This window comes from Panthera tigris, chromosome E3 (assembly GCF_018350195.1).
Source record: "Panthera tigris isolate Pti1 chromosome E3, P.tigris_Pti1_mat1.1, whole genome shotgun sequence".
Classification (NCBI taxonomy): Eukaryota; Metazoa; Chordata; class Mammalia; order Carnivora; family Felidae; genus Panthera; species Panthera tigris.
This window is the reverse complement of record NC_056675.1, coordinates 6,215,174-6,240,153: the sequence shown is the minus strand read 5'-3', so window position 1 is coordinate 6,240,153 and position 24,980 is coordinate 6,215,174. Positions and strand designations below refer to the sequence as shown.

At 49.6% G+C, this 24,980-nt stretch overlaps 1 protein-coding gene and 1 long non-coding RNA gene across 8 annotated transcripts in view; one reads left to right on the top strand and one right to left on the bottom strand.

The window, feature by feature from the left end:
* Positions 1-17,828, top strand: part of SMURF1 (SMAD specific E3 ubiquitin protein ligase 1) — a 106,527-nt gene extending 88,699 nt beyond the window's left edge. For 4 of the 5 annotated variants that reach the window (XM_042970844.1, XM_042970845.1, XM_042970843.1 and 1 more), the window contains 8 exons: positions 1,502-1,605; positions 9,810-9,924; positions 10,693-10,871; positions 12,061-12,198; positions 13,220-13,340; positions 14,249-14,450; positions 15,891-15,975; positions 17,484-17,828. In XM_042970844.1, coding sequence (XP_042826778.1) covers positions 1,502-1,605; positions 9,810-9,924; positions 10,693-10,871; positions 12,061-12,198; positions 13,220-13,340; positions 14,249-14,450; positions 15,891-15,975; positions 17,484-17,583 — 1,044 coding nt within the window. In that variant the 3' untranslated portion in view covers positions 17,584-17,828. The remainder of the gene's footprint in view (positions 1-1,501; positions 1,606-9,809; positions 9,925-10,692; positions 10,872-12,060; positions 12,199-13,219; positions 13,341-14,248; positions 14,451-15,890; positions 15,976-17,483) is intronic. The other variant, XM_042970842.1, reaches the window with a different exon arrangement.
* Positions 1-24,980, bottom strand: part of LOC122234493 — a 38,955-nt gene that overhangs the window by 10,774 nt on the left and 3,201 nt on the right. Inside the window, exon 3 of one of the 3 annotated variants that reach the window (XR_006212254.1) lies at positions 14,414-14,714. The exons of 1 other annotated variant lie outside the window; for it this stretch is intronic. This is a non-coding gene — a long non-coding RNA (uncharacterized LOC122234493). Of the gene's footprint in view, positions 1-14,413; positions 14,715-20,769; positions 20,926-24,980 lie in introns of those variants that run through there. One more of the 3 variants, XR_006212256.1, reaches the window with a different exon arrangement.

The window sequence follows — 24,980 nt, the reverse complement described above, 5'->3', positions numbered from 1 at the left end:
TCCTCTTCTGTGTGCCGGTTATATATTCCTGCAGTCCGCATGGTTTCTCCAGAACCAATCCCTCCTTCTGCTTCTTGCCATCTCACCTAAGGGCATCGCCTCCTCAGAGAAGCTTCGGGGCCCAGTGGCCACTTTATTGTGTTTTCTGGAAATGGGAAGATCCGATGGTTCCTGGAAAGGGTTGTCTTTCATACAGCTCCCCTGTGGGATCAAGGCCACCGAACAGGCGGGACCTCCTGTAGACAGGGCCCTTTTCTCAAGGCAGGTGATGGGAAGGTAAAGTCTCGGTGATGTTTGGGCTGCGTCCTGCCTGCCTTTGTGGAATCATGGGCAGGAGTGATCAAAAGAGGCTGGGTGAGACCTGAACACGGAAGGTGAGGACACAGCGGCAGGCAGCCCAGTGCCGTCCTCACTGGGCGCTTCTGTTCGATGCTCGGGCACAGACGACAGTTAGGCGAATGGATGGACTGGCCAGAATGGCCATGGAGCAGGGAGAGAAAAGAGCTGCATTCTTCACATTTTGCTGCTAGATCATTTCCACTCAGCATCCCCTTTCCCTCTTGGGATGGGAAAGCTTGAATTACATTAAATTGAAAGCAGGGGAAGAGTCTGAAGTGCCTTATCACTGAAAATATCTACAAGCGTTTAGCTAGTTGCACTTAAAACTCAAAAAAGTAGCTGAAGGTTAGGCTAGCCGCCTGTGTTCTGTGTTTTGGGTAAGCTCCCATAGGTCTTACTTTATTTAAAAAAAATTTTTTTAAAACATTTTAATTTATTTTTCAGAGAGAAACACAGAGCGCTAGCGGGGGAGGGGCCGAGAGAGAGGGAGACACAGAATCCGAAGCAGGCTCCAGGCTCCGAGCTGTCAGCACAGAGCCCGACATGGGGCTTGAACTCACACGCTGTGAGATCATGACCTGAGCCGAAGTCCGACGCTTAACAGACTGAGCCACCCAGGCATTCCCCCATAGATCTTACTTTAAATACTTTTTTGCTTTTTTTGACTCCCTGGAAATTATGCGATTTTTCACCTCAGATACAAAAACAGGCTCCGAATTCTTTTACTATTCAGATTCTCCAGTGACATCTTCCTTTTGGTTACAATACAGAAGTCGTTCTTAGTATGGCCTCATTAAAATCAATTTGTGTAGAGAAAATGGACTCTGGTGAGGACGTCTGTCCCTAGGCCTTTAGCGATTGTGCTGAAAATGTGGGTGTGCGTTTCCTTTGGGTACGACGTTGCCCGGCACGAGCTCCTTGTTCCTGAGGGACACCCGGGGAGATCAGGCGACAGGGGCTACCCCACATCAGACACTGGACATCAGACCAACATTCGGACTAGGAATCAGATGAAACTCAGATTTAAATGACTATTTATCCTGATTCGGGCTCCATTACCAACAACCTTGAATCTCTGTAGAACAGTAAGAATGCGACCCGTTCTTCTCTCTGACGCTTTTTTTTTTTTTTTTTTTTTTTTTTTTTTTTTTTTGCCGTGCAGGAGTCTTATCGCCAGATCATGAAGATGCGGCCAAAGGATCTGAAGAAGCGACTGATGGTCAAGTTCCGGGGAGAAGAAGGTTTGGATTATGGCGGAGTGGCCAGGTGAGGCTCTCGGTCAGCCCCGCTTCATGCTGGGTGTGTCTCCGCATGGCATTCGGTGCTTCTGGGAGTAAGGGTTTGTCCGGGCTCTGTGAGCATGTCCCGAGAACCACCGGAGGACACATCTCCTTCTCCGTTATTTTGTGGAAAGATAGGTTTAAACTTTTCAACTCCCCGTCCCCCCACTGCTTCATCTGGCAGCTCTGAGACATGAGAGGCCTGCTCCTGAAATTAGTCTGGGAGGGAGGCAGCCTTACTTTTCTCAGTAGAGGACTTTCAGGGTGGGAGAAAGGCATGTAAATTGCATTTGTGTCAAAGGAGTTTTGTCAAGTGAAATGCTGGTCAAGATCATTCGTGCCAAGGACCTTAAGAGTAGAAGAATTAAAAGTTGCTATTTCCCGTCCTGCCTCTTTTCACCTTTGAGACCACTGCCTTTTAACACTTTCTTCCGATGGGTGACTTTATGTCACTAAACTGATCAAGTTCAGGCATAATCCGTTGACTTCAGGATTTATGGTCACAGACACAGATAGACTGGATCTAATTTAACACTGTCACTTCCTAGTCTGGCGCCGTCACGATTTTTAGATCTTCCATCATTGCCCTGGTAACTTGACATGATGTGTTTTCACCATTGTTTGTTGGTTTGTCAACTGGACACATTGTCTCTTGACCTCTTTCTTCATAAGCAAGGATATAAATACTTTTGACTTCCCCTCCAGGAGTCCTTCTGCCCTCCCCTCCTATGTTGTGTCATCCAGGATTGGAGATTTATAGTCTGTTCTGTAGCCAAAATTAAGTAGCTCCCCCTGCTTATCTACCTAGTATTTTTGTGTTGAAAATCAGTACATTATTGGGGCACCTGGGTGGCTCAGTCAGTTAAGTGTCCGACTTCGGCTCAGGTCATGATCTCATAGGTTCGAGCCCCATGTTGGGCTCTATGCTGACAGCTCAACCTGGAGGCTGCTTCAGATTGTGTCTCCTTCTCTCTCTGACTCTCCCCTGGTTGCATTCTGTCAAAAAAAGAAACATTACAAAAAAAATTTGACTTTAATTTGAAAATCAATACATTGTTTACGTTACTAGGACCGTGTAAATACTGTTCACCGAGGGGGTTGAGTGGTTTCTAGGATTTTTGCCTTTAGAACAAATTTTAATTTTCCAAGAATTTCTTCATCTTTGTCTTCTTCTTCTTCTTTTTTTTTTTTTCAAAACCAGGCTTTGTCTTTACTTTGTCCGATTAAGCTTGATCTTTTGCCTCCCTCCACCCCCCGCCCCCGCTTCCCCCGCGTGTCTCCCTCGTGGACACTGCCCAGTCTGATTGGTGGTTCCTTAGGTCTTCTGCACAGTCGTGGTCACGGGCATCACTGCTTTCCCGGGTTGGAGCATGGTTTTGTGGATCCTGTAGTTCCCTCTTCCTTGGTTTACTCCCTTGTGTTACTGGACTGTACCCTCAAGCAGCTTTCTTAGAAAGGACATGTGGGAGGTGAATTTTCCAAGGTCTTATGAAAAACGTTCATTTGCAGTTTGCCCTTTTTATAGATTTCTAGGAAGAAAGTAATTTTCATTCGGGACTTTGAAGGAAGGCATCGCTGTCCTATCTTCCGGCACCCAACACCACCGAGCAGTGGTCTGGAGCCAATCTGATTTTAGTCCTAACTTCACCCAAAGTGGTTTGGCCTCATCCAGGACCACCCGTCACCCTAGGAGTCTGCCACCTTGTTTCTGTTCTTTGCCCCCCTTCCCATCCCTGCTCCCTGCTTCTGCGTCATCCGCCGTCACGATTACCCCCTCGCCGCCCTTTCGGCCTGCTGCCCCTGCCTGGCAAACCCCCGTCTCTGAACAGTCCCGTCCTCGGGCCCGGAGGGTAGCCGGGGGGTGGTGCGCTCCACGCTGTGGCCTCTCCCACGCTGGCGCCCACGAGCCCCGGGAGGTCCCTGCGGCCGGTGCAGCCATGCTGTGCTCCTTGCGTCCCCGCCTGTGCACCCCCCCCCCCCGGGGCCTCTGCCTCGGCCCCGACACCTTCACCCTCGGCTGCCGACTTCGCCTCCTCTGCCGCTGACAACACACGGCCCCAGTGGAGTCTCTCCACCGCCACCGAGTATCTGTCTGCCGGCACCTCTACCCACGTGGCCCCGTGTTCCCTGCACGGCCCCCTGTAGGAGAGCCACCCTGTCCCCCGCACAGTGCGTGTCCTACTCTTATTTCGCATCCGCCTCGCTTCCTCACCGTGTTCCTTTCTGTGGAGTCAGTCTCCGCGTGTGTGCGCTAGGACGGCGCCCTTCTTGAACCTTCCCCGGACGCGATCCCCTTCCTGTCTACACGTTAAGGAGGCACTCGAGGCAAATAAAGCAAAGAAAAGAGAAATCCCAGGAAAAACACAAATTTGTTCAAAGGTGCTTCTGCCTCAGTCATTGACCTGTTTGTTCTCAAGCAGGAGCCCTCGGGGGACTTGTGAGCATCCCTCGTCCTGCTCCCATGTCTCTTGCTTCCTCTCGACACCGCCCCTGCCCCGCTTCCTCGGATGCCCTCCTCGGCTTCCATCTCCCCCCAGACCCCGCGATGACTCCTGGGCCTCTACGTCCCCTGGCCTGTCAGCGGAACCTGACGCCTCTGGTCGCTCCCTATTCTCGAAGCACTTTTTCCACTTGGTTTCCGGATGCCACCCTCTCCTGGTTTGCCCCCTGGCTCCCTGCCAGTCCTCGTGCGGGTGCTCCTCACCCGGAGCATCGGCGGCCCCCGGCTCAGTCCCGGGGTCGCCGAGGGCACCCTGGGTTCCATCTGTATGCTGCTCCCGTCAACACCACACTTGCTTGCCCTGGGCCCTCCGTGGGGGTTTCTGAACCCTTCTAAGCCTGATGGTCCCGAATCTCTGAGGGCCCCTCATCAGCTTCTCTTTGTCCCACCTCCGTGCCCGCCCTCACCCCCTCCCCTGTCGTCTCCCAGGGCCCGTGTCCGTGGTCCTCAGCAGACAGCGCTGCCCCGACCACATGTTGCCCTCCAGCTCCCTGGCCCCCCCGCTCGGGGCCTATCTGTCCTATCTGTCGTTGTTCCTCTGAACGTGCCCCCTGCTTCTCACTGTCCTGCACAGGCCGCTGCTCGGCAGCAGCCGGCGTGAGCTTTTTGGAGACTCGGCCATCATCCCCTGTCCCCGAGCCCCCAGCTGAACCCCCGCAGGTGCTCCAGGCTCGACCCTGGCTGCTCCCCCTCGGCTGCTGCACTCTCGCCGCGGCTGCCTCGGGCCTTGGCCTTCACCTCCCCTCTGCCTAGAGTGTCTCTGAGACCCTCATGTAGCCCATTCCCTCTGTTCCCTTGGGTCTGCTCACACGCCCCCCGAAAGGGCCTTCTCTGCCTCCGAGATCCCGAGATCCCTGGCCCCGGTCTGCTGCATGGCCCACAGTCACAGAGCGTGCGCTCGGAGCCGTCCCGTCCTCGCTGAAACCCCAGTTCCCATCCCCTCCGAAACCCCAGTTCCCATCCCCTCCGAAACCCCAGTTCCCATCCCCTCCGAAACCCCAGTTCCCATCCCCTCCTCGCGGAACCCCCAGCTCCGACGAGCACCTGCCACGCCAGCGTACCTCCCTCCTGGATCAGCCGAACCAGCAGCGGCTTCTTGCTCAGTTTCCCCTCTTCTGTTTCCCCGCTTTGCTCTTTCTGAAATGCCAGTTACGCAGATGCTGGACTCCCTGGATGGACCCTCCAGGTCTCTCTTTTTATTTCCCATCTTTGCTTGTTTTCCCCCACCTTCGAGGAGCGTTCAGCTTCCGGTGCTTCAGGATTTTTTCTTTACGTGAACAAAAGTGGTGATTCTAGACAGTCTATTTGATTTTACTCGCTCATCTCCGAGTTCCTACTTTTCACGAGGCATAGTTGACACACGATGTTACATTAGTTTCAGGTGTGCAATGTAGCGTTTTGAAAAGTCGAACACTCTGCTCGCTACAAGCGTAGCCGTCATCTGTCACCAACAGGGAGCGCTCTCTGACCTCCCTCTTCCCTTCACCCATTTTGCCCGGCCCCGCAGCACCCTCCCCTCTGGCAGCCATCAGTCCTCCGTATTTATGGGTCTGTTTCTGCTTTGTTGTGTTTTTAGATTCCCCATAAAAGCGACATCATGTGGTGTTTGTCTTTCTCTGACTCATTGCACTTAGCATCATACCTTCTGGGTCTATTCGCGTTGCCACACCCGGCAAGATCTCCTTTCTTTGGTGATTAACATTCCATCATGCGTATATACCACATCTCTTTATCCGTTCATCTGTCCACGGACACTTGGGCTGCTCCATAGCGTGGCTCTTACAAATGCTGCAGGAAGCATAGAGGTGCATATATCTTTTTGAATCAGTGGTTTCATTTCTTTGGGTAAATACCTAGTAGTGGAGTTACTGGATTGCATGGTATTTCTAGTCTTAATTTTTTGAGGAAGCTCCACACTGTTTCCCACAGTGGCTGTACCGCTCCAACATTGTTTTCACTTTTTATGTGATCGTAACATACTGATTTATTGATTCCATTGCAACAAAATACTTTAAAAATTAAAAATTTCTTACCTGTGATTGAATCTTCAAAAAAAATGTTTTTTTAATGTGTATTTTTGAGAGAGAGACAGAGCGTGAGCAGGGGAGGGGCAGAGAGAGAGGGAGACACAGCATCAGAAGCAGGTGCCAGGCTCTGAGCTGTCAGCATAGAGCCTGATGCGGGGCCTGAACCCACACACCATGAGATCGTGACCTGAGCCAAAGTCGGACGCTCAACCAACCAACCAATGCCACCCAGGCGCCCTACAGGATTGAATCTTCTTAAAGGAGAACACCCGTAAAATTTGTATGCTCTTGTAAGAATTGTGTTTATTTATTAACCATTAAATATTGAGACTCTACCATGTACTAGGTACTAGAGACACAGTAGTGAGCAAAGTAACATGTTCTCTGCCCCCTTCACCCCTCCAAAGTCCCCATCCAAAGGCGTTCTCAATCTGACGAGGTACAGGCATTAATTGGAGAATTACACAAATACACGTAAAACACCAACTCTGGTTAGTGTCAGCTAGAAGTCACGATCTGCCCTTTGGACCTGGAGAAAATCATTCCTCCACCTTCTTTCCACTCCCGTCTCTGCCCTTCATCTTCCTGCCCTCGGCTGCTCCTGAGTCCACCTGGGATGAAGGGCACAGAAAGGCACGCATGTCCCCAGTAGTGAGCTCACAGCGGGCACTGGCTCTCCATGGGAAATGCTTTCCCTTTCAAGACTGTCCCAGGGACGCCTGGGCGGCTCAGTCGGTTAAGCATCGGGCTCTGGCTCAGGTCACGATCTTGTGGTTCGTGAGTGCAAGCCCCACGTCGGGCTCTGTGCTGACAGCTCGGAGCCCGGAGCCTGCTTCGGATCCTGTGTCTCCCTCTCTCTCTGCCCCTCCCCCGCTCACACTCTGTCTTACTCGCTCTCAAAAATAAATAAAAACATTAACACAAACAAAAAAGACTGTCCCAGAGTTCTTCCTTAATCATCTCCATGTTGATTCTAGAAACCATCTTTCTTTTGGCAAACGTAACTTCTGTTTGCCCATGATAAAGCGAGTTCTGTTTCCTGCCAAGTGGATCAGGCTTTCTGTCCCCCTTTTTAGGTGAGGAGCTTCCTAGTTAGATGTTCATGTTTGCCCCAACAGTTCACATCAGACTACTTGCATCTTCTCTTCTCTGCTATTTCCTTTACAGTCTCAGGAATTCAGGACCCTAAACTGTTCCAGCCTACCATCCGTCTTAGCGTGGCTGTGTTCTGTATCCCCAGGCACGCATGTGAATAGCTTGGTTTGATCTGACAGGGGTTCTGTTGCTTCTGCATGTCCCAGTTTTTATCCAGTCTTCCACACAGAGAGGCCTTTTTGGAGGTCCCTTGGTTGACACGGTGGTCTAGCGGAAAGAGCTGTGAGTCCTGGGTTTCCTAGTCCAGTGTGATCTTGCATTGTTTCACCCCTCAGATCCTTCCTCACATCTACAGGGGATCAGACCTATCTCAGAGAGCTGCAGAGAGATTTAAATCACGGGTGTGTGTGTGTGTGTGTGTGTGTTCATCATCTGGCCGATGAGAATCAGTCTACACTCACTTCCCCGGTGTTTGGTTCCCAACCATTTCCTGTCTCGTTAAAAATCCCTTTTGCCTGTATAGTTAGCTCTCCCCTCACCACTTCCTTAACATCCCTAATACGCCTCCCTCCCTTGTGCGTGACTCGGTCAGAATATTTGCTTGTGTTTTGATCACTTCCTGTCTAGACGGTTGCAGGTCCTCAGCTTTTGAAAAGGATTCCTCTCAAACCCAAACTCTCAACCTTGGTCTTATAGCCGGGAAATTCTGCCTTTCTAGTAAAGAATTGTGTGACATTTGGAGTCTCCTGGTTTCTGCCAGTTCCTTTCTGTTCTCTTGAGTTCGATACGTAATCTTGTTGCAGTCTGATCCTTTCTGTGTATTGTATTGGATCGTTTGCACGTGTGCTCATCCTTTTCCTGGTTGATCTCAATTCCATGCCTTTTGTGTTTGACAGAGTAAGAAATTCGAGAATAAAATCTGGGGCTGCTATCTTAACGAAATGTATCCATTAGGAAGGAGATTTGAGTAGAAAGAATAAAAGGCTCACTGTAGAAGTGACACAGGTGTTTGCATAAGCTTTTTCCCGGTCCTGGGCTCCTCGCCCCTGACCCTGGAGCCAAATCACACAGATGCTGTTGAGAGTGCTTGTTTTGCCGGATTGTTTCTTTTTTAATTTTATTTATGTATTTTTTTTATTTTTTCAAAAAAAATTAAATATAATTGTCAAATTGGCTTCCATACGATTGTTTCTTAAAAAAATGTTTTTAATGTCTATTTATTTTTGAGAGAAAGAGAGTGTGCACGTGAGCGGGACAGGGGCAGAGAGAGGGGGACAGAGGATCTTTAGTGGGCTCCATGCTGACATCAGAGAGCCCAGTGTGGGGCTCAAACTCACAGAACTGCGAGATCATGACCTGAATTGAAGCTGAAGTCAGACGCTGAACCAACTGAACCAGCCAGGTGCCCCTGTTGGATGTTTCTGATATGGGGCTTTTTGTTTTGTTTTGTTTTTTAATATATAATGAAATGATTGGAATATAAAGAAATTCCAAAAATAATTTATTATGTATCTTGTCCAGATTTCAGAACTCATGAAATTATATCTTGTTATGGATTCAGCTTGTTTTTTAAAATTATAAAAATGATAAATGTTTATGACAAAAGGTAGAATCAACAAGATAGAAAGTCATAAAGGGTAAGGGCGCTGGGGTGGCTCAGTCGGTTAAGCGTCTGACTTCGGCTCAGGTCATGATCTCGCGGTTTGTGAGTTCGAGCCCCGCATCAGGCTCTGTGCTGATAGCTCAGAGCCTGGGGCCTGTTTCGGATTCTGTGTCTCCTCCTCTCTCTGCCCGTCCCCCCCCATGCTCATGCTCTGTCTCTCTCTGTCCCTCGATAATAAATAAATGCTAAAAAAACTTTTTTAAAAAAAAGTCATAAAGGGTGAAAGTCGTTCTCAATCCCTGTCTGCCTGGACTGCAAACTGTTTTCTCCTGACTTAAATGTGAATAACATGTTCCTGTCGGAAATGTAAAAACTCTCTAGCAAGAGGCAAAAGAAAACTGAAGATCCCCCAGAATGCTGATTCTAAAGTTAACTACTGTCCAAGTGTCTGTGTAAATCCTCTTCCTCCTCCTCTTCCTCTCTGCTCTGCATATAGATCTTTCCTGTTTTGTGTACATACGCGCGTGCACGCACACCCTTTATAAGTAGAAGGATATGACCGCTCTTTATTGATTGCTCTTTTGTCCATTAGAACCACACGATTGACATCATCACCTGAGATCTGGTCTTTGCAGAGTCCCAGAGAACACCTTAGCTGAGGTTCTGGCAGGCTGATGAGTCCCCCTGCTGAGAGCACTGCCCGTAGCAGGTGGTGCTGGGTAAAGCCCACCGCCCTTCTTCCTCGGCTTCGGAGCCCGTGGGAGTTTGGGCCAGAAAAGCCATTTCTCAGACGACCGGACGCAAGTTGTTACTTCCTCAGACTAATCTGCCCGATCTACACCTTCTCTCAGGGCCTGGTTATCCCGCAGTGTGGCCTTCTAGGACCCAGGGAGTCGGTCCTTTTGGTAAGACCTAAACTGGACATTTTCACACACATAAAATGGTTGTCATTTTGTTGTTCCTAGGGAGTGGCTCTATTTATTGTGCCATGAAATGTTGAATCCGTATTATGGACTCTTCCAGTATTCTACGGACAACATTTACATGTTGCAAATCAACCCGGATTCTTCGATCAACCCCGTAAGTACCCATGAATAAAGAGAGGGCGAATTGGAAAGTTCTTTAACTAGATTTCCAGGTCCAGTGTCAGTCCTTGGTTTATCCATTGTGGACTTACTCAGTCTCTGGTAAATAGACACTGAAAGGTAGAGCAGGAAATGGAAATGGGGTTTTCATTAATTCTGCTTATAATTCCACCTGGAAAGCAGAGATGTGAGGTTCCCCAGTTAAAAACCAGAACAGCTCTGGTTTTAGAATGATTCTGTTACTTGGGTTGTCCATTATTTTCCTCTATGTTCCTCTTTAGTTTTTTATTTCCTTTGGATTTTCTTCTCTTCTGCTTTCTCCTGGGACTCAGGGAGAATTGCCCCCTGCTCTGTTTGTAGTGCAGTGGGGAAAACGGGGGGCCGGCTTCCTGGGCGCCTGGCACTTAGAAGCGCCTGTGTTGGTTTGATTCTCTGTGGCTGCCATGTTGAAATTCTTAATTTTTGAGCAAAGAGTTCTGCATTTTCCTTTTAGGCTGAGTACCACAAATGATGTAGCAGTTCTGAGGCCATGTTTGAACGAAGGGCATGTAAAATGTTCAGATGATCTATACAAAATGCATGCTCTGAATTTTGACTACCTAACTAGCCTTCTTTCCTTTGATCGTGAGCACAACCTGTGAGCAACTGAGTCAGCGTTGGGTTGCCCATGGGACAGGTCTCCCAAGAAGCTTGGAGAAAGCACAAGGTATCCACCCTGGCTGGTCATTTTTCTAATAAATGTGTTCTCTGGTGCCCCCTACAGGACCATCTGTCTTATTTCCATTTTGTGGGTCGGATCATGGGTCTCGCCGTATTCCACGGACACTACATAAACGGGGGCTTCACGGTTCCCTTCTATAAGCAGCTACTGGGGAAACCCATCCAGCTCTCTGATTTGGAGTCGGTGGACCCAGAACTCCATAAGAGCTTAGTGTGGATTCTGTAAGTACCGACTCACTGTTCAGTTAATGGAAAATGCCTCACCCATCTTACTGTCCACCAAATACAATTGTTTTGTGTGCGTGTGTGCGTGCATGTGAATGTTTTCGAGGGATGGGTGTGAAGTCAGGAAAGAGAAGTAAAGAAAATGCTGTTTTACAGCCAAAAACATAAAAGTGGATTTAACAAGAAATACTCAGTTGACTTTCTTCCTTCATGACGTTTGGCCAGTTTCACTTCATAGACTAATTTCTTCCTCAAATTATTAAGGTCTGGCCACAAAATTAATCCCCAGGCCTGATAGGTGGGTGGCGGGTTTTGTTTTGGACTCTCCAGTGAATCTCAAGACGGAAAGCACCCAACACAAAATTAGTGGCAGAGTATTTGATAGTAAGAGAAAGTATCAGGAAAAACTATATTTAGTCGACTTTGTTTTAGAATTATCCTAGAACTCTCTTGGAAGCTGTCGGCACAGTCACGTGGTAACCGCGGGGGTTGCGGGTCCTTGTGAACGAGCCGATTTCACAGAGGGAGAGATCCAGGCTCTGCAGGGGGAGAGCGAGAGGGGGAGCTGGAGCCAGCTGCACCCCAAGCGCCGGTCGGCCTCACTTCACGTGCCCCGGCTGGAAATGGGTAGTCCGGGGGGGTTAGGGCCTCCATCCTGTACAAAATCGTTTACTCTGCTTGCGTCTCAGCAAATGCGGGGGGCGGAGGAGTCCACTTGAACTTCCAAGGGCTACTTTGTTTGAATGGATGCATTTGGAATGGCTGCCTTAAAGGAGGGGTTGCGAGTGTTTTCTAGGTGTGTCTTCTGCAGGTTGCTTTTCCTTTGACCCCGTTTCCTCTTCGTGAAGCCTTCTGTTCGGAGACTCAGTTTACAAGGCAGTCAGGCCGCCGTGTCTCATAAAATCCCAGAACGAGAGAGCTACCATCACCTCCCTATGAATGTGGGAGCCCGGAGTCCGGGCACATGCAGAGTGGAGCTGTGGTACCCCTTCAGTACCCGCACCCCTGCCCTCACACGTGCTCTGGGCCCTAGGTTTTCCTCCCCCCCCCCCCCCCCCCCCCACCGCAGCTCTGGGGTGACGGACAGGAAGTGCCGTCTTTCTCCCGGAATGTTCCGTCTAAGGTTCTGTTCGCTGCTGCATGCTGGCAGAGGTCTGACATCCATCTTGTGTCTTAACTTCAACAGAGAGAACGATATCACCCCTGTGCTAGACCACACTTTCTGTGTGGAACACAATGCTTTCGGGAGGATTCTTCAGCATGAACTGAAACCCAATGGTCGCAACGTTCCTGTCACAGAGGACAACAAGAAAGAATATGTCCGGTAATGTTCTGGGGAGCCTTGGAGGTTGCCAGCGGGGACATCCAGGTGCCTGGGACCATCTGGGCAAGGCTGGGTTCACATTTAGGTTGTCGAGGCTCCATGGCTGTTTGAGGCTTCCCTTCCCTGCCGGCACCTGTGACCAGAATCCCAGGAACAGAACAGACTTTCAGCCACGGTCGGGTTCAGTGGTGGGGGCTGTGCACAGAGGTGCCCCTAGTGCCACCAGAGCCGGCCCGTTGAAGGGAGGATAATGACTCCAGAGCCCAAGCTGGGGAAGGGATTGCAGGTGACCTCCCAATTCTGGGTGTGAGGGTGGTGAACGCAGGACAGAATAGAAGCCTAGAAGTTTCCTTGAGATCAGTCTCGAGGAAGTCTACTCCACAGTAGTCTGTTCTTTTTTTCTTTAATGTTTATTTTGAGATAGAGAGACAGCAGACAGGGGTCGGGCAGAGCGAGAAGAGACAGAATCCCAAGCAGGCTCCGCGCTGTCGGTGCAGAGTCTGACGTGGGGCTCGATCCCACAAACCCTAAGATGGTGTCCTGAGCTGAAATCAAGAGTCGGACCCTTAACCAGCTGAGCCGCCCAGGCGCCCACCTCTTCAGGCAAATAAACGGCCAGTCGCTCGCACTGGGGAATTGGAAGCATGCGGGCGTGTGCGTGTGCGGAGGCTGCCAGACTGGCGCGTGTTCTCACGTATCCTGTGTGTTATTTTCAGGTCCACTTTTCACTTATGGCGCTTGCTCTAACAGGTCAGGTTAATTCCTACAGCTATTTTTAGCGAAGCATCAGCATGTGTAAGGGCCTGTGCTGACTTATTTTTAACCTGATACTGAGGCTAGGCAAGTCGGCCGGTGGGGGTTTCCTCCCGTCTGCCCCCACCTCCGCCCCCGCCTCCCGCCCCAAGGGGAGGCCCGGCAGGCAGGCTGCCAGGTTCAGGTGTCAGAACCTTCTGTGGAGAAAACTTTTTTTTGTTTCATGAACCATTTGATGCTGCCTCCAACTTGTGAATTTGTTTCTCAGGTTGTATGTAAATTGGAGGTTCATGCGGGGGATTGAAGCCCAGTTCTTGGCTCTTCAGAAGGGGTTTAATGAACTCATTCCTCAACACTTACTGAAGCCGTTTGACCAGAAGGAACTAGAGGTACGTGCTCATCGGGCTGAGCCAAGGAGGCATTAAAGGGCGCAAATGAGATCGGTGTTTTCTTGTTTTACAACCTGCCTGCAGAATGAGGCTTGTCTGTCCCCGCGGCAAGGCCGGGGGTTTGTCGGGGCTCCCGACTAGCAGGCCTAGAGCGAGCGGGGTGTCGAGGGCGTCTGAGCCTGTTTATGACAAGGACAGGTGTCTGCTTGGCAGCAACGAGTCCAGATCATTCTCCGGACATTGTTCGGGGTGTCCTGTGGCTTATCCTCATGTTCAAGATCTCCAGCCGTGGCGGTTTCCAAACCCCTCCCACGTATTTACCTCGGATCGAGGAAATTCTCTCGCGTATAACCAGATTCTCCCACCATGTCAACTTTGTGTTTCTGTTCTAGCTATTATTAGACTCCGCACAAAGTGTTATTGTCTTCTCGTGTCCCGCTTCGCGTGTGTGAACATAGAGACTCATTCATCCCTTACCCACGTCCGTGCCAAGTGGCTCACGGCTTTGAAATCCTTGTCTTTCTGCCGCAGCGAGGCGCCTCCGTGGGCGGGCAGCAGCTCTGGGTGGGCCGCCCACCCGGTGCAGAAACTCGCACACCACTCCCCTCCCAGCCCTGCTGTGACGGCCCCTGGGGTCCCGGGGAGGTGGCCCCATTTTACAGTCAGCCCCTTCAGTCTCGCCGGTCGGCCCTTTGGTACTGACTCCTCGCGGATGAGGAGAGCAGACCTGGTTGTAAGAAAAGGCGCTGTTGGGAGCGTGGGCCCGTCTCCCTCTCCGCTTGTGTGAGTCTCTGGCTAGTTTATTCGGACGCCACGAATTCCCTCCTTTCAGACGCTGGGAAGCTGGGAGGCTGCCATGACCCGGTCTGTACATCTGAGAAATAACTTGCCTCTAAACGCCTTCGCAGCTGATCATAGGCGGCCTGGATAAGATCGACGTGAGCGACTGGAAGTCCAACACTCGGCTGAAGCACTGTGTGGCCGACAGCAACATCGTCCGCTGGTTCTGGCAGGCCGTGGAGACCTTCGATGAGGAGAGGAGGGCCAGGCTGCTGCAGTTCGTGACCGGGTCCACTCGGGTCCCTCTCCAAGGCTTCAAGGCTTTGCAAGGTGACTGATGTGGAGGCGGGGCTCCTGGCCCCACGCGTCTCCGCCAGGCACGTCCCCTGCCAGGCCACGGCAGGAAGAGCTGGACCGCCGTGGTGGTGTTTTCCTGAAACGTCTCCTAGGAAGTGGCGCGGCCTGTGTTTTCTCGTAGCGAACGCTGGGGGCCGCGGCCACCCCCACCCCCGGGGGCCCTCTTGTTGCCATTCTCTCTGCCGGTCCCCCAGTGCTCCGGGGGTGCTAGCCTCTGCCCAAGCTGAGAGGAAATACCTGTAGACGCAAAGGGGGGGAGAATCTCAGCACAACAAAGCCCAGCTTCCTGTCAAACCCACCTTTCTCGGTGTCCCTGCAGGCCACGTGCCCAGCAGGCGGGGCGTCATCTGGGGCGCGCAACTGTGGCGGGTGCTGGCCAGCCTGGTGCCTGCCCAGGGCTGAGTTGGGCGAGACCTGAGCGAGAAAGAACCCCATGGAGCCGGTCCCTCCCCCACCCCTACAGAACTGGGGGACAGAGGGAGGGTACAAATAGCAGCAAGGCTTTGGGGAAAGAAATTAGAGGTTCTAAAGTGCACCATGGATTCGTTCCTGAGTCTTCTGGTAGCAGCCGTCTCACTGCAGCCCTGAGGTGAGAGCGGCCCGGCCTGAGTGCCAGGAGATGGAGTCTCCTGCTGCCGTGTTGGTCATGAGCTCCAGGGGTCCTTCCTGAGCCTCGGTTTCCTCCTCTATGCAGAGGCACTGCCTGAGAGGCTCCGCTGTCTGGTGTAGGTACCCATCCCCTCTCTGGTCCCTTCCGACGCTGATAAAAAACCTGATATCCAGATTTTGGTAACCCTGAGAGCCAGAAGGAAAAAGGTGAAGAATGTTAGTATGTTAAAATGTAGCAGATGGACCTTTGCATGTTCCTAGAGATAGCAGGTGTATTTCATGTAGAGAACATTCCCTGTAGACTTTTCCAGATTTGAAGGACTTCTTTGAGTGACAGAAGCTACTTCCATCCCCCTGGGCTGTTGTCCTAGGTGTTTGTGTCTTTTTCTTTTCCCACCGTCCCTCCGCCTGGGGGATTCATGACCGTGTATGGTGCTTTTGTCATAACCCTGCTGTCCTCTGCCAGGGGCGGGCCCACTTGCTAAACATTTTGTTTAAAAAAAAGAAAAACCGTCACTGGTGATTTAAGGATTTTGTCCTTCAAATATCCCCACTCGAGTGGGCCCACGGCCAGGGTCCAGGAGGAGAGCTCTCACGCGTCTCTGCCCCTGCGATTTTCTAGAATGGCTGGGATAGGTCGCTGGACGGTCAGCGTGTCCTAACCCAGGTGCAGGCTATGCCGCCGCGTGAAGCCCACGACCGTCCAGCAGGACGACCTGCCCGGGCATCGGGCCGAGGGTGTGGTTGGCAGTGGGGCCCGGGGCCCGCCTCTGAAGTGCATTAACTAGAATGTTGTCTCGTAAGGTTCTACAGGCGCGGCAGGGCCCCGGCTCTTCACCATCCACCTGATTGACGCCAACACAGACAACCTTCCGAAGGCCCACACCTGGTAAGGACCTCGCTGTGGCATCGCGGGGAGCCTGTCCCTGCGCCTGCCACCCCGCGCGTGACTCCCCATGCTTCCTTTACCTGCGCCCCAGGACAACTGGCCGTGGAACCAGTGTCAGGTGGGATGAGTGCTTGGCAGTGTGTCACAGGAGGGTTATCAGAAGTCTCTTTCGTGAAACCGGTTTTGTCGTGAGATGTGATTAACGGCGGCTGGCACTCGGCAGCTCCAGCCTTGCCTTTGCTGGGCCTCGCGTGTGCACACACGTACCTCCCTGCGGGGGAGCTGTCATTTTCAATCCGGAGTTCCCAGTCTTTGCTTCCTGTGTTTTCCTTCTTGGAACTTTGTGATGGATGCATCTTGCACATTGAAAACTTCTTAACTTTCCTAAATTTTAACATCACTCATACCTGTAGCAGATGATTTTCCCTTGCGGTTTAAAAATCAAGTCACTTACGTACGCTTTGTCTCAGAAACCACGTATCAAAAAGACCAGCGTGTCTAGTTCGCGAGAGCCAGTTCCTTGCCATCGAGATGTGTAACATTGCAACAGAAGCTTCCTGATTGGGAACCCAGGGGTGTGGGTTCAAGTGCTTACATGGCCAAGGCCCTACCGAGGCTGTGGCGCCCAGCCCCGCGTGGCCGTTACAGACACAGCATCGTGTTGACCCACGGCAGCCGCTTTCTTCCCTAGGACTCTGCCCTTTCATAGTGGAACGTTTAGAATAAAATGGATGTGAGAACTGTCCTCAGATGCTGAAGTCCCAGCTTCAAGAAAAAAACTATCACACGGTTTAGCCCAGTTCTTTCTTGACAAAAACCATCCTTAACTGCTTGACTGCTAGTAATTCAGTAGGTCACTATTGGTCAGAATTTTCTATGTTTTGACTTATTAGGAGAGGATATCCTTCTTAAAGGATGCCTTTTCTTTCTTTTTTTTTTTTTAATACAACACTAGAATTTCTCCAGGGAAATGTTGATTCATCTCCTCCTATCAGAGATTTGACGTTTTACTAGTTTTGAGATAATAGTTTGTTTCTGCAGGAAACATCCCAGACTGCCCCATTTGGTCTCAGGTCAAGTCACGGAGGATTACACAGACAGGCAGTGGATTGTCAGCGGTGATCTGACAGTCGGCCAGTCTGGATTACGGTGGTCCACGTGCGAAGAAGACAACCACCACTGCATCAGGAAGGATCTTTGTCCTGATATAACCAGGACATAGTAATCGGTTTAATTTTGGCTTTCAAGATCTTAGGACTTACTTTGTTCTGTGTTCCATGAAAAGTCTTTGCTTTCGAAACAGAAAAGCACGAGGGGGGAGTGGAAAACTTGCCTGTACCCCCCACCCCAGCTGGGCGATGAGATGCTTGGCCCCATCCGCCTGTATACTCACACGCTGCTAGCTCGAGGCCCTGAATGCTCTGCTCCCACCTGCCCTTGTCCTCGAACCAGGGCCTAGGTCCAGATGGCCCCAGCAGTGACTCTGTCGCTCTTTTGTCCTCTTCCAGCTTTAATCGGATCGACATTCCACCTTACGAGTCGTACGAGAAGCTCTACGAGAAGCTTTTGACGGCCGTGGAGGAGACTTGCGGGTTTGCCGTGGAGTGAAGAGAGCAACCAAAGGCAACAGATTCTAGCTCACGACCACCAGACCAAAAGCAAGCTTTCTGTGCGCCTCCTGCGAAGCTGGCTGAGGCCCGGGAACCCTAGATGACCCGAGGGAAAGGGTTTTCTCCCCTCCTTTTCGTTGGGGGAGCGAGGGGGGTGGGGGGACTTTGGTTGGCGGCTCCCACCCATATTTTCCTCCTTTCTGACAGTGATCCCCGCCCCCTACCCTCCCCCCCCCCCCCCCCCCCCCCTTCCATCGCCCATCCAATAAAATGCAGCCAGGTTTAGCATTTGGCTTCGGTCACACAGGATACCCTGCAGCGACTGTAACCCACATGGTTGGTGATAGGCTCACTGCCCTGTGGTCTTTATAGGAGGATCGACCCACAAGTTCTGGAACTGAGCTTGGCTTACTGAGGGTTTGTAACCGGTAGCTCTTGTGTCTCCAGACAGTCCTGAGGTCCCTTTTCAAGTTCTGCAGCTCAAATTCCAGTCACACCCTAGCAGCCTGCTCTGGGAAGCAGATTAATTTCTAACTGAAAAATAACCGTATTGTCCATTGGAATTCTGCCCCAGCAGGAAGCTTGCATCCAAAGTGTGCTTCCCTTTTGGAAAAGTAAAGGAACTGGGGCAGCTTTTGCTGGAGGCCTGGGGTATTTTTCAGGGGATCCTGGCTGAAAAAACTTGCATAGAGAAAAATGATCTTTCCTTTTAAGAGTCCCTTTTGCCACATTATCTATCTAGCTTGAGATATTTTTCCAGTGAAAATACCACGTAACAGAGCTTATAAAAGAACACACCAAACCAGCCTCAGATCCATGCGGCCAGTCCCGGGCTGCGGCTCCCCCACCACGTGTATGTCGAGGAGGGTCGGCTGGGTCACTTGAATACTAACCAAGTGTTGTGCGGAAGTTGCTAAGAGCTGAACTAACAGAATTCTGCTGTTGTAGCTGCTGGCTTGGTGCAAAGTAGCCTCACAGGGAGAGAGGGAACGGGCCACCCCACTGACTTAAATCCACCCCGAGTTACGGTTTTACGAAGAGTAGGGCACGAACGCAAACCTGTCGGTGGAGGGGACCCTTCACCCTGGCTCATTCTGCTCGTTTCCCGAGTGTCGGGTGGAGACGCGAACAATCACTACTACTCAGTTCGCTCGCCCAGACGTCCTCACGTGACGAGCAAGGCCAAAGCAAGCCTGGACCCTGAGTTTCCAACACCATTTTCCAATTTGCACAGAAGTTCAACAGTATTTGAACAAGGTGGTTTGATTTGCGATGAACTTCCGTGAAGGGCAGCAGCCAATCGTCCTGTTTGGTTTTTTGTTGTTGTTTTGTTTGGTGGGGGGGGTGGGGGGCAAATGCGGGGTAATTCATCAGGAAGACATTTCACTGTTGGAAGTCTGCCGTTGGTTTCGGAGTTAAGCGTTGGGATCCAGCTGCAGGTCTGAGGTGGGTCTGGAAGGCTTTCGGGTGACTCTCTTTTTGTCACGGATACCTCCGGAGCTAGGTGGGTTTGGAGGCGAGCTCACCCTTGTGGGTCTTGCCGTGTGGTTCTTCGGCTTGCCCCGAAGCATTCTGTGGCTGCCGTGCGGGAGCTCGGGAACCCCTGGGAGAGATAGACCCTCCCTCGGAACAAGAAGTTCGCCTGGTTCGGTGGGCCGTGGGCTAGCGGCTGTGGGTTCCAAGAGCTGTGAGAGAGCGCGCGTCTGGCCACTTACGGAGGAGGTGCCAGGGTAGAGAGATGTCAAGGGTGACTGCTGCAGAGGAGAGATTAAATCCGTTCAGGAAGTCCAGGCCGTATCATGGGCTTGGACTGTCAGAAGTTCTGCCTTGCCCTCGTCAGGCTTACCCCGAGTCTCGCTCGTTTACCATCGTCCTTCAGAGGGCGTTCTAGAAGCTGGCTCCCCCTGACTCTCTAGTCCTCCCTCGTAACCTTCCTCTGCTAGAGTAAGGAAATGTCGGCTATGGCCCTTCCCCCACAGAGGCCTCCTCTCGAAGGTGCCCCTCAACCCCCCAGTGTGAGGAGGAGACCTCCACGGAGAGCTGAGGGCACATCCAGACTGAGCGGGGGAACCACGGATTGTTCCTGTGGTTTGGCTCAGAGCTGCAGGAATGAGCGGGGAGACGAGGGTCTAGCGGGACTGTGGCACGTGGCTCCTGTAAGGCGATCTTCCTGCTGTCGGGAGGAACAGTCCTTAGAACCCGCGCCTGCCAGCCCCATGCTGCCCGCGGGTGTCAGGCGTGGGCCCAGCAGGCGGGACTGGCCTGTAAGGCGGGGCTTTCCTCCCTCATCAGTCGTCCTCGTCAGCTGTGTGTTACAGTGGGGCCTGAAAGAGCAGAACTTTCCAGAGCCCTGGTTTACTCTCGCCAGACAGGCCCGTCAGTAGCATTGCACTTCTAGAACCTTGGATTAGGCCTTTTGAACCACGGAAAGAGCAGTGTGGCAGACAGTGGGTAAAAGCTCCCGATGACTCCACTTTGGGTCCACGTGGACCCTGTTCCCACGAGCTCTCGTTTGTGGCCCTTGGTGATCCCCAACATCCCCCGCCCCCGCCGTCCCCTTCCCACCCCTTGGCCCAGATGCTTCAGGGGCCCGACTTGCAGGCTTGCCCTCACCAGCGGTCATCAGCCGACCCTCAGGGATGCAGCAAACCACCGCTCTGCCAGCGCTGTAGGAAGGAGAAACAAAGGGGCTGCTTGGGGGACACAGTCAGGGCAGCTCTCCCCGAGGGGAGACTCTGCCCGCCAGGAGTCCCGTGCTCCCCAAGCTTGCTCGGCCGCGTGGTCCCAATTCAGGTGAGGGGGTCCTCCACCCTGAGCTGTCAGGAGTGGCCTTCCGCAGAGAACCCGCCCCGTCCCCCAGGCCCTGTCCGCAGCCAGGCGCGTGCCGCACGGCAGCCCTCCCGAAACATAGTATGAATTTTTAAAATTTGTTTATTTTTGTTTCTCAACCACTTTATAATGTATTTTTTAATTTATTTTGTAATGTCTTGTTTTTAAGTATTGCTGCTATCCTTGTTATTCTTCCCACTGTTTTTATTGCTGATTTATTTTGTGAAAATTGTACACTAATGTTCCGTTTTATGTCAAAATCAAAAGTATTTAAAGAAATACTAGTTCTATTTAATGTGGTTATGGAACCAGCTGGAAACACAAAAACAAACAGTGATTGTACAGCAGGCTGGACCCAGGAGGTCAGGTTCATTTTGTTACATATGCAATAAACTCACGACTTTACATTTTTTTGGCGTCTGATACTTTGGTGTGGAGATGAGATTCCTTTTTTTTCTCTCCAGTCCCGCAAAAAAGAAAGTCAATGGCTTGAAATACTGACAAGGGCCTTCTAGGGAAAAAGGACAGACTTCAGAATTGTAGAAGGAACCGAAAAAAACACGGCAGGCAGTTGAAAGTGCTCTACCAAAAGCAGAAACTTGTGGGCTCGAGAAGTTTTTGAAGCTGTTGACTGGTTCCTCACATGCTGGTCATGTTTGTTGGTTTGCATTTTTATTTTTCTTTTTTGGATATTTTTATTGTGGTAAGCTACACGTAGTATCTGTCAGTGTATCCACTGGTTAAGGTCTACCTCGGTGGCATTAAAACACTCACAATATTGTATCACTGCCAATGTACCCAAACTTTTTCATCCTCCCAAACTAGAACCTAGACCCACTAACCAGTAACTGCTGCTCCTCCTTCCCCCGATACCTGTCCTACTTGGTCTCTGAACCTGCCTATTCTAGGTACTTCATGTAAGTAGAATCATAAAATATTGGTCTTTCCGTGTCTTATTTCACTTAGCGTAACATTTTCAAGGTCTACCCATGTTGAAGCATCTATCAAAATTCACTCCTTTTTATGGCTGAATGGCATGCCACTGTAGGAATGTACCACATTGTGTTTTTCCGTTGATTTGATGGACACTTGGTGGGATCATTTTCTGGTTGACTTGACCCAGCCATGATACCCAGAAAAGGCATTACAGAGTAACATCTGTGCGGTCTTGGATTTCTCTCAGCAGTGTTCCGCAGCTCTCAGTGCGTAAGTCTTTAGCCTCCTTGGTTAAGTTTATTCCTAAGTATTGCATTCTTTTTGATGCTATTTTAAATGGAATTGTTAATTTTCTTTCCAGATTCTTCATTGTGTCTAGAAACACAACTGATTTTGGTGTGTTGGCTTTCTAGGCTTCAACTTTGCTAATTTAATGATGTGTGTGTAATCTTAATGTTGTCTACATATAAGATTGCATTGTTTGCAAACAGTTTTATTTCTTCCATTCGAATTTGGATGCCTTTTCTTTCTTTTTCTTGCCTAATTGTTCTGGCTAGCACTTCCAGTACTATCTTGAATAGAGGCAATGTGAGTAGACATCTGGTCTTGTCCTGACCTTAGAGGAAAAACTGTCAGTCTTTCACCTTTGAGTATGATGTTAGCTGTGGGATTTTTCATATACGGTTTTCATCGTGTTGAGTTATTTTCCTAGTATTGCTAGTTTGTTGGGTGTTTTTAACATGAAAAGGTATTGAATTTTGTCAAGTGGTTTTGCTGTGTCAGTTGAGAGTATTTACTTTCCCTTCCGTTCTGTTAATATGGAGTATTAAATCGATTTGTGTATACTGAGTGATTCTTGCATCCTAGGAATCCTCTTTTGTCATGATGTGTATAAAACTTTTATTCTATTGTTGGATTCGACTTGCTCATGTTTTGTTGGGGATTTTTTGCATCCATATTCATGAGGGATACTGACCAATAGTTTTCTTGTAGTGTCTTCATCTAGCTTTGGTATCAGGGTGATGCCGGCCTTCTAGAATGAGTTAGGAAGCATTCCCTCCTTTTTTTGGAAGAGTATGAGGAAGATTGGTGTTGATTCCTTAAATGTCCGGTAGAATTCGCTGATGAGGCCATTGGGTCCTGGGCTTTTCTTTGTCGGGAGGTATTTGATTACTGATTCAATCTCCTTACTAGTTATAGGTCTATCCAGACTTGATATGTCTTCATGATTTAGTCTCCGTAGGTTGTGTGTTTCTAGAAATTTGTCCATTTCTTCTAGGTTAACCATTTTGTTGGCATATAGTTATTCACAGAGCTCTGTTATAACCCTTATTTCTGTAAATTTGCAGTAAGATGCCCTCTTGTGTCATTGAGTCCTTGTCCTCTTCTCCCACTGCAGGCATCTAGCTAAAGGTTTGCCATTGTGTCATTTTTTTGTTTTTGTTTTTTTGGAAGAACCACCTCTTGGCTTTATATTGGCTTTCTCTATTGTTTTCTGTTCTCTATTTTATCTCTGCTGTAATGTTGTTTCCTTCCTACTGCTGGCTTTGAGCTTAGCCTTCCTCCTTTTCCAAGTTCCATAAGGGATAAAGTAAGTTGTTGATTTAAGGCCCTTCTTCTTTTTTAATGTAAGCATTTATGGCTCTAAGTTTCCTTCTTAGCACTGTTTTCAGTTCGGGTATGCTGTATTTTCACAGTCATTTGTCTCAAGATGGGTTCTAATTTCCCTTGCGATGTATTTATTGCTTGGCTTTCACATATTTATGAATTTTCCTTCCGTTATTGGTTTCTAGCTTCAGTACATTGTGGGAAGAGCAAATATTTTATATGCTTTGTCTTTTTAAATTTTTTGAAACTTGGTTCGTGGCCTCACAGAATGTCATTTATTATGGAGAATGTTCCACGTGCACTTGAGGGAAATGCATATTTTGCTGTTGTTGGATGTTGTATATATGTTGGTTACGTCCAGTTGGTCTGTTGTGTTGTTCAAGTCCTCTCTTTCCTTACTGACCTACCTGGTTGTTCTAGAGTCCGATTACTGTAATGTAAAATTTCCATTTTGCCCTCCTGTCTTTCAGTGTTTGCTGTGCGTGTCTCAGGATTTATCTGTCGAAGTCTGTTGAGTTTCTTCAAGTTGTATATTCATTTCTTTACTCAAATTTGAGAAATTTTTGTCCATTACTTCTTCAGATAAGTTCTCTGCCCCTTTCTCTCTCTTTCTCCTTTTGGGAGTCCAAGAGTGCATATGTTTGTCTGTGTGGTGGTGTCCCATAAGTCCCTTAGGCCTGCTTCACTTTTTTTTCCTTTTTGCTCCTCTGTTTCAGTGATTTCAGATGACCTGTCTTTGGGTTCACAGATTCTTTTCACTATTCAGGTCTGCTGTTGAATCCCTTTATTGTATTTTTTCAGCTCCAGAATTTTTTAAAAGATTTTATTAATTTAATTTTAATTTTAATTTTAATTTTATATTTTATTTTATTTGAGAGAGAATCCTCAGCCGGTTCCATGCCCTGCACAGAGCCTGATGCAGGGCTCAATCCCACAATTCTGGGATCATGATCTGAGCTGGAATCAAGAATCAGATGCTCAACCAACTGAGCCACTCAGGAGCCCCTTAATAACATACATAACTTTTTGATATTCTCATTTTGTCCATATATCAGTTTCTTGATTTCCTTTAGCTCTTTGAGCATATTTAACAGTTATTTGGTTGAAGTCTTTTCTAGTAAGTCAGATACCTATGTTTCTTCAGGGATGGTTTGTGTGGTTTCTGGAGATAAAGATTTTGTTTCTTTGTGCCCTGTTTTCCTGTCTCTTTGTATGCCTTGAGATCTTTGTTGAAAAGTAGTCATTTGAAAAAAACAGCCCTGTCTGCCCAGTCTTTGCACAATGGCAGGAGACCTTCACTAAATTGCAGGGTGTGTTCTAAGACTTGTGATCAACCCAGGGTAATGGCTTAAGTCTTGGGTCTTTTATGGGCACGTGTTATGCCTGGGCCTGTACTTCCTCCAATCCCCAGCCTGTATACCTGGCTGCTTTTCAAAAGTCTTAATTTTCCAGAGTCTCCCCCCAGCTTCTTCTCAGAACCTTAGATGTTACTGTATTCTTCTGCCCATGAGAGCGTGCCCCAGCCCTCCATGGGTCATCTTTCCCTGAGCTCCAAGTCAGGCACAACAGAAACCCCAGTCCCCTGGGCAGTCCACAGACAGGTCAGAACATTGCCAATGAGTTCTGCTCTCCTCCTTCCAGCACAAGGGAGGAAGCCAGGAGGAGGCTGCTTCCTCCCAACCACACATTGTCGTGCCAGGAAGGGTTGAGGCAAAGGCAAGTACAACTGCCACAAAATCCCCTACCATTTTGACCATGGCTTTTTCTCGATTGGGCGTTCGCCTGGTTGCTGTAGATTTTGGAATGATTTCCAGAGGTCCCATAGTTATTTTAGTCAGTCTGTAGGTCCTTTTATGTATTTATTTTCAATGTTTCCATGGGGGTAGCACAGGCCTGGAGCTTCCTACTTGGCCATCTTCAATCTCTGCCTTTTGATTAGAGAGTTGAATACATTTGCATTTAGTTACTCCTAAGAAAGAACTTGTTTCTTCCATTTTATTGTTTTTTACGTGCCTTATGGCT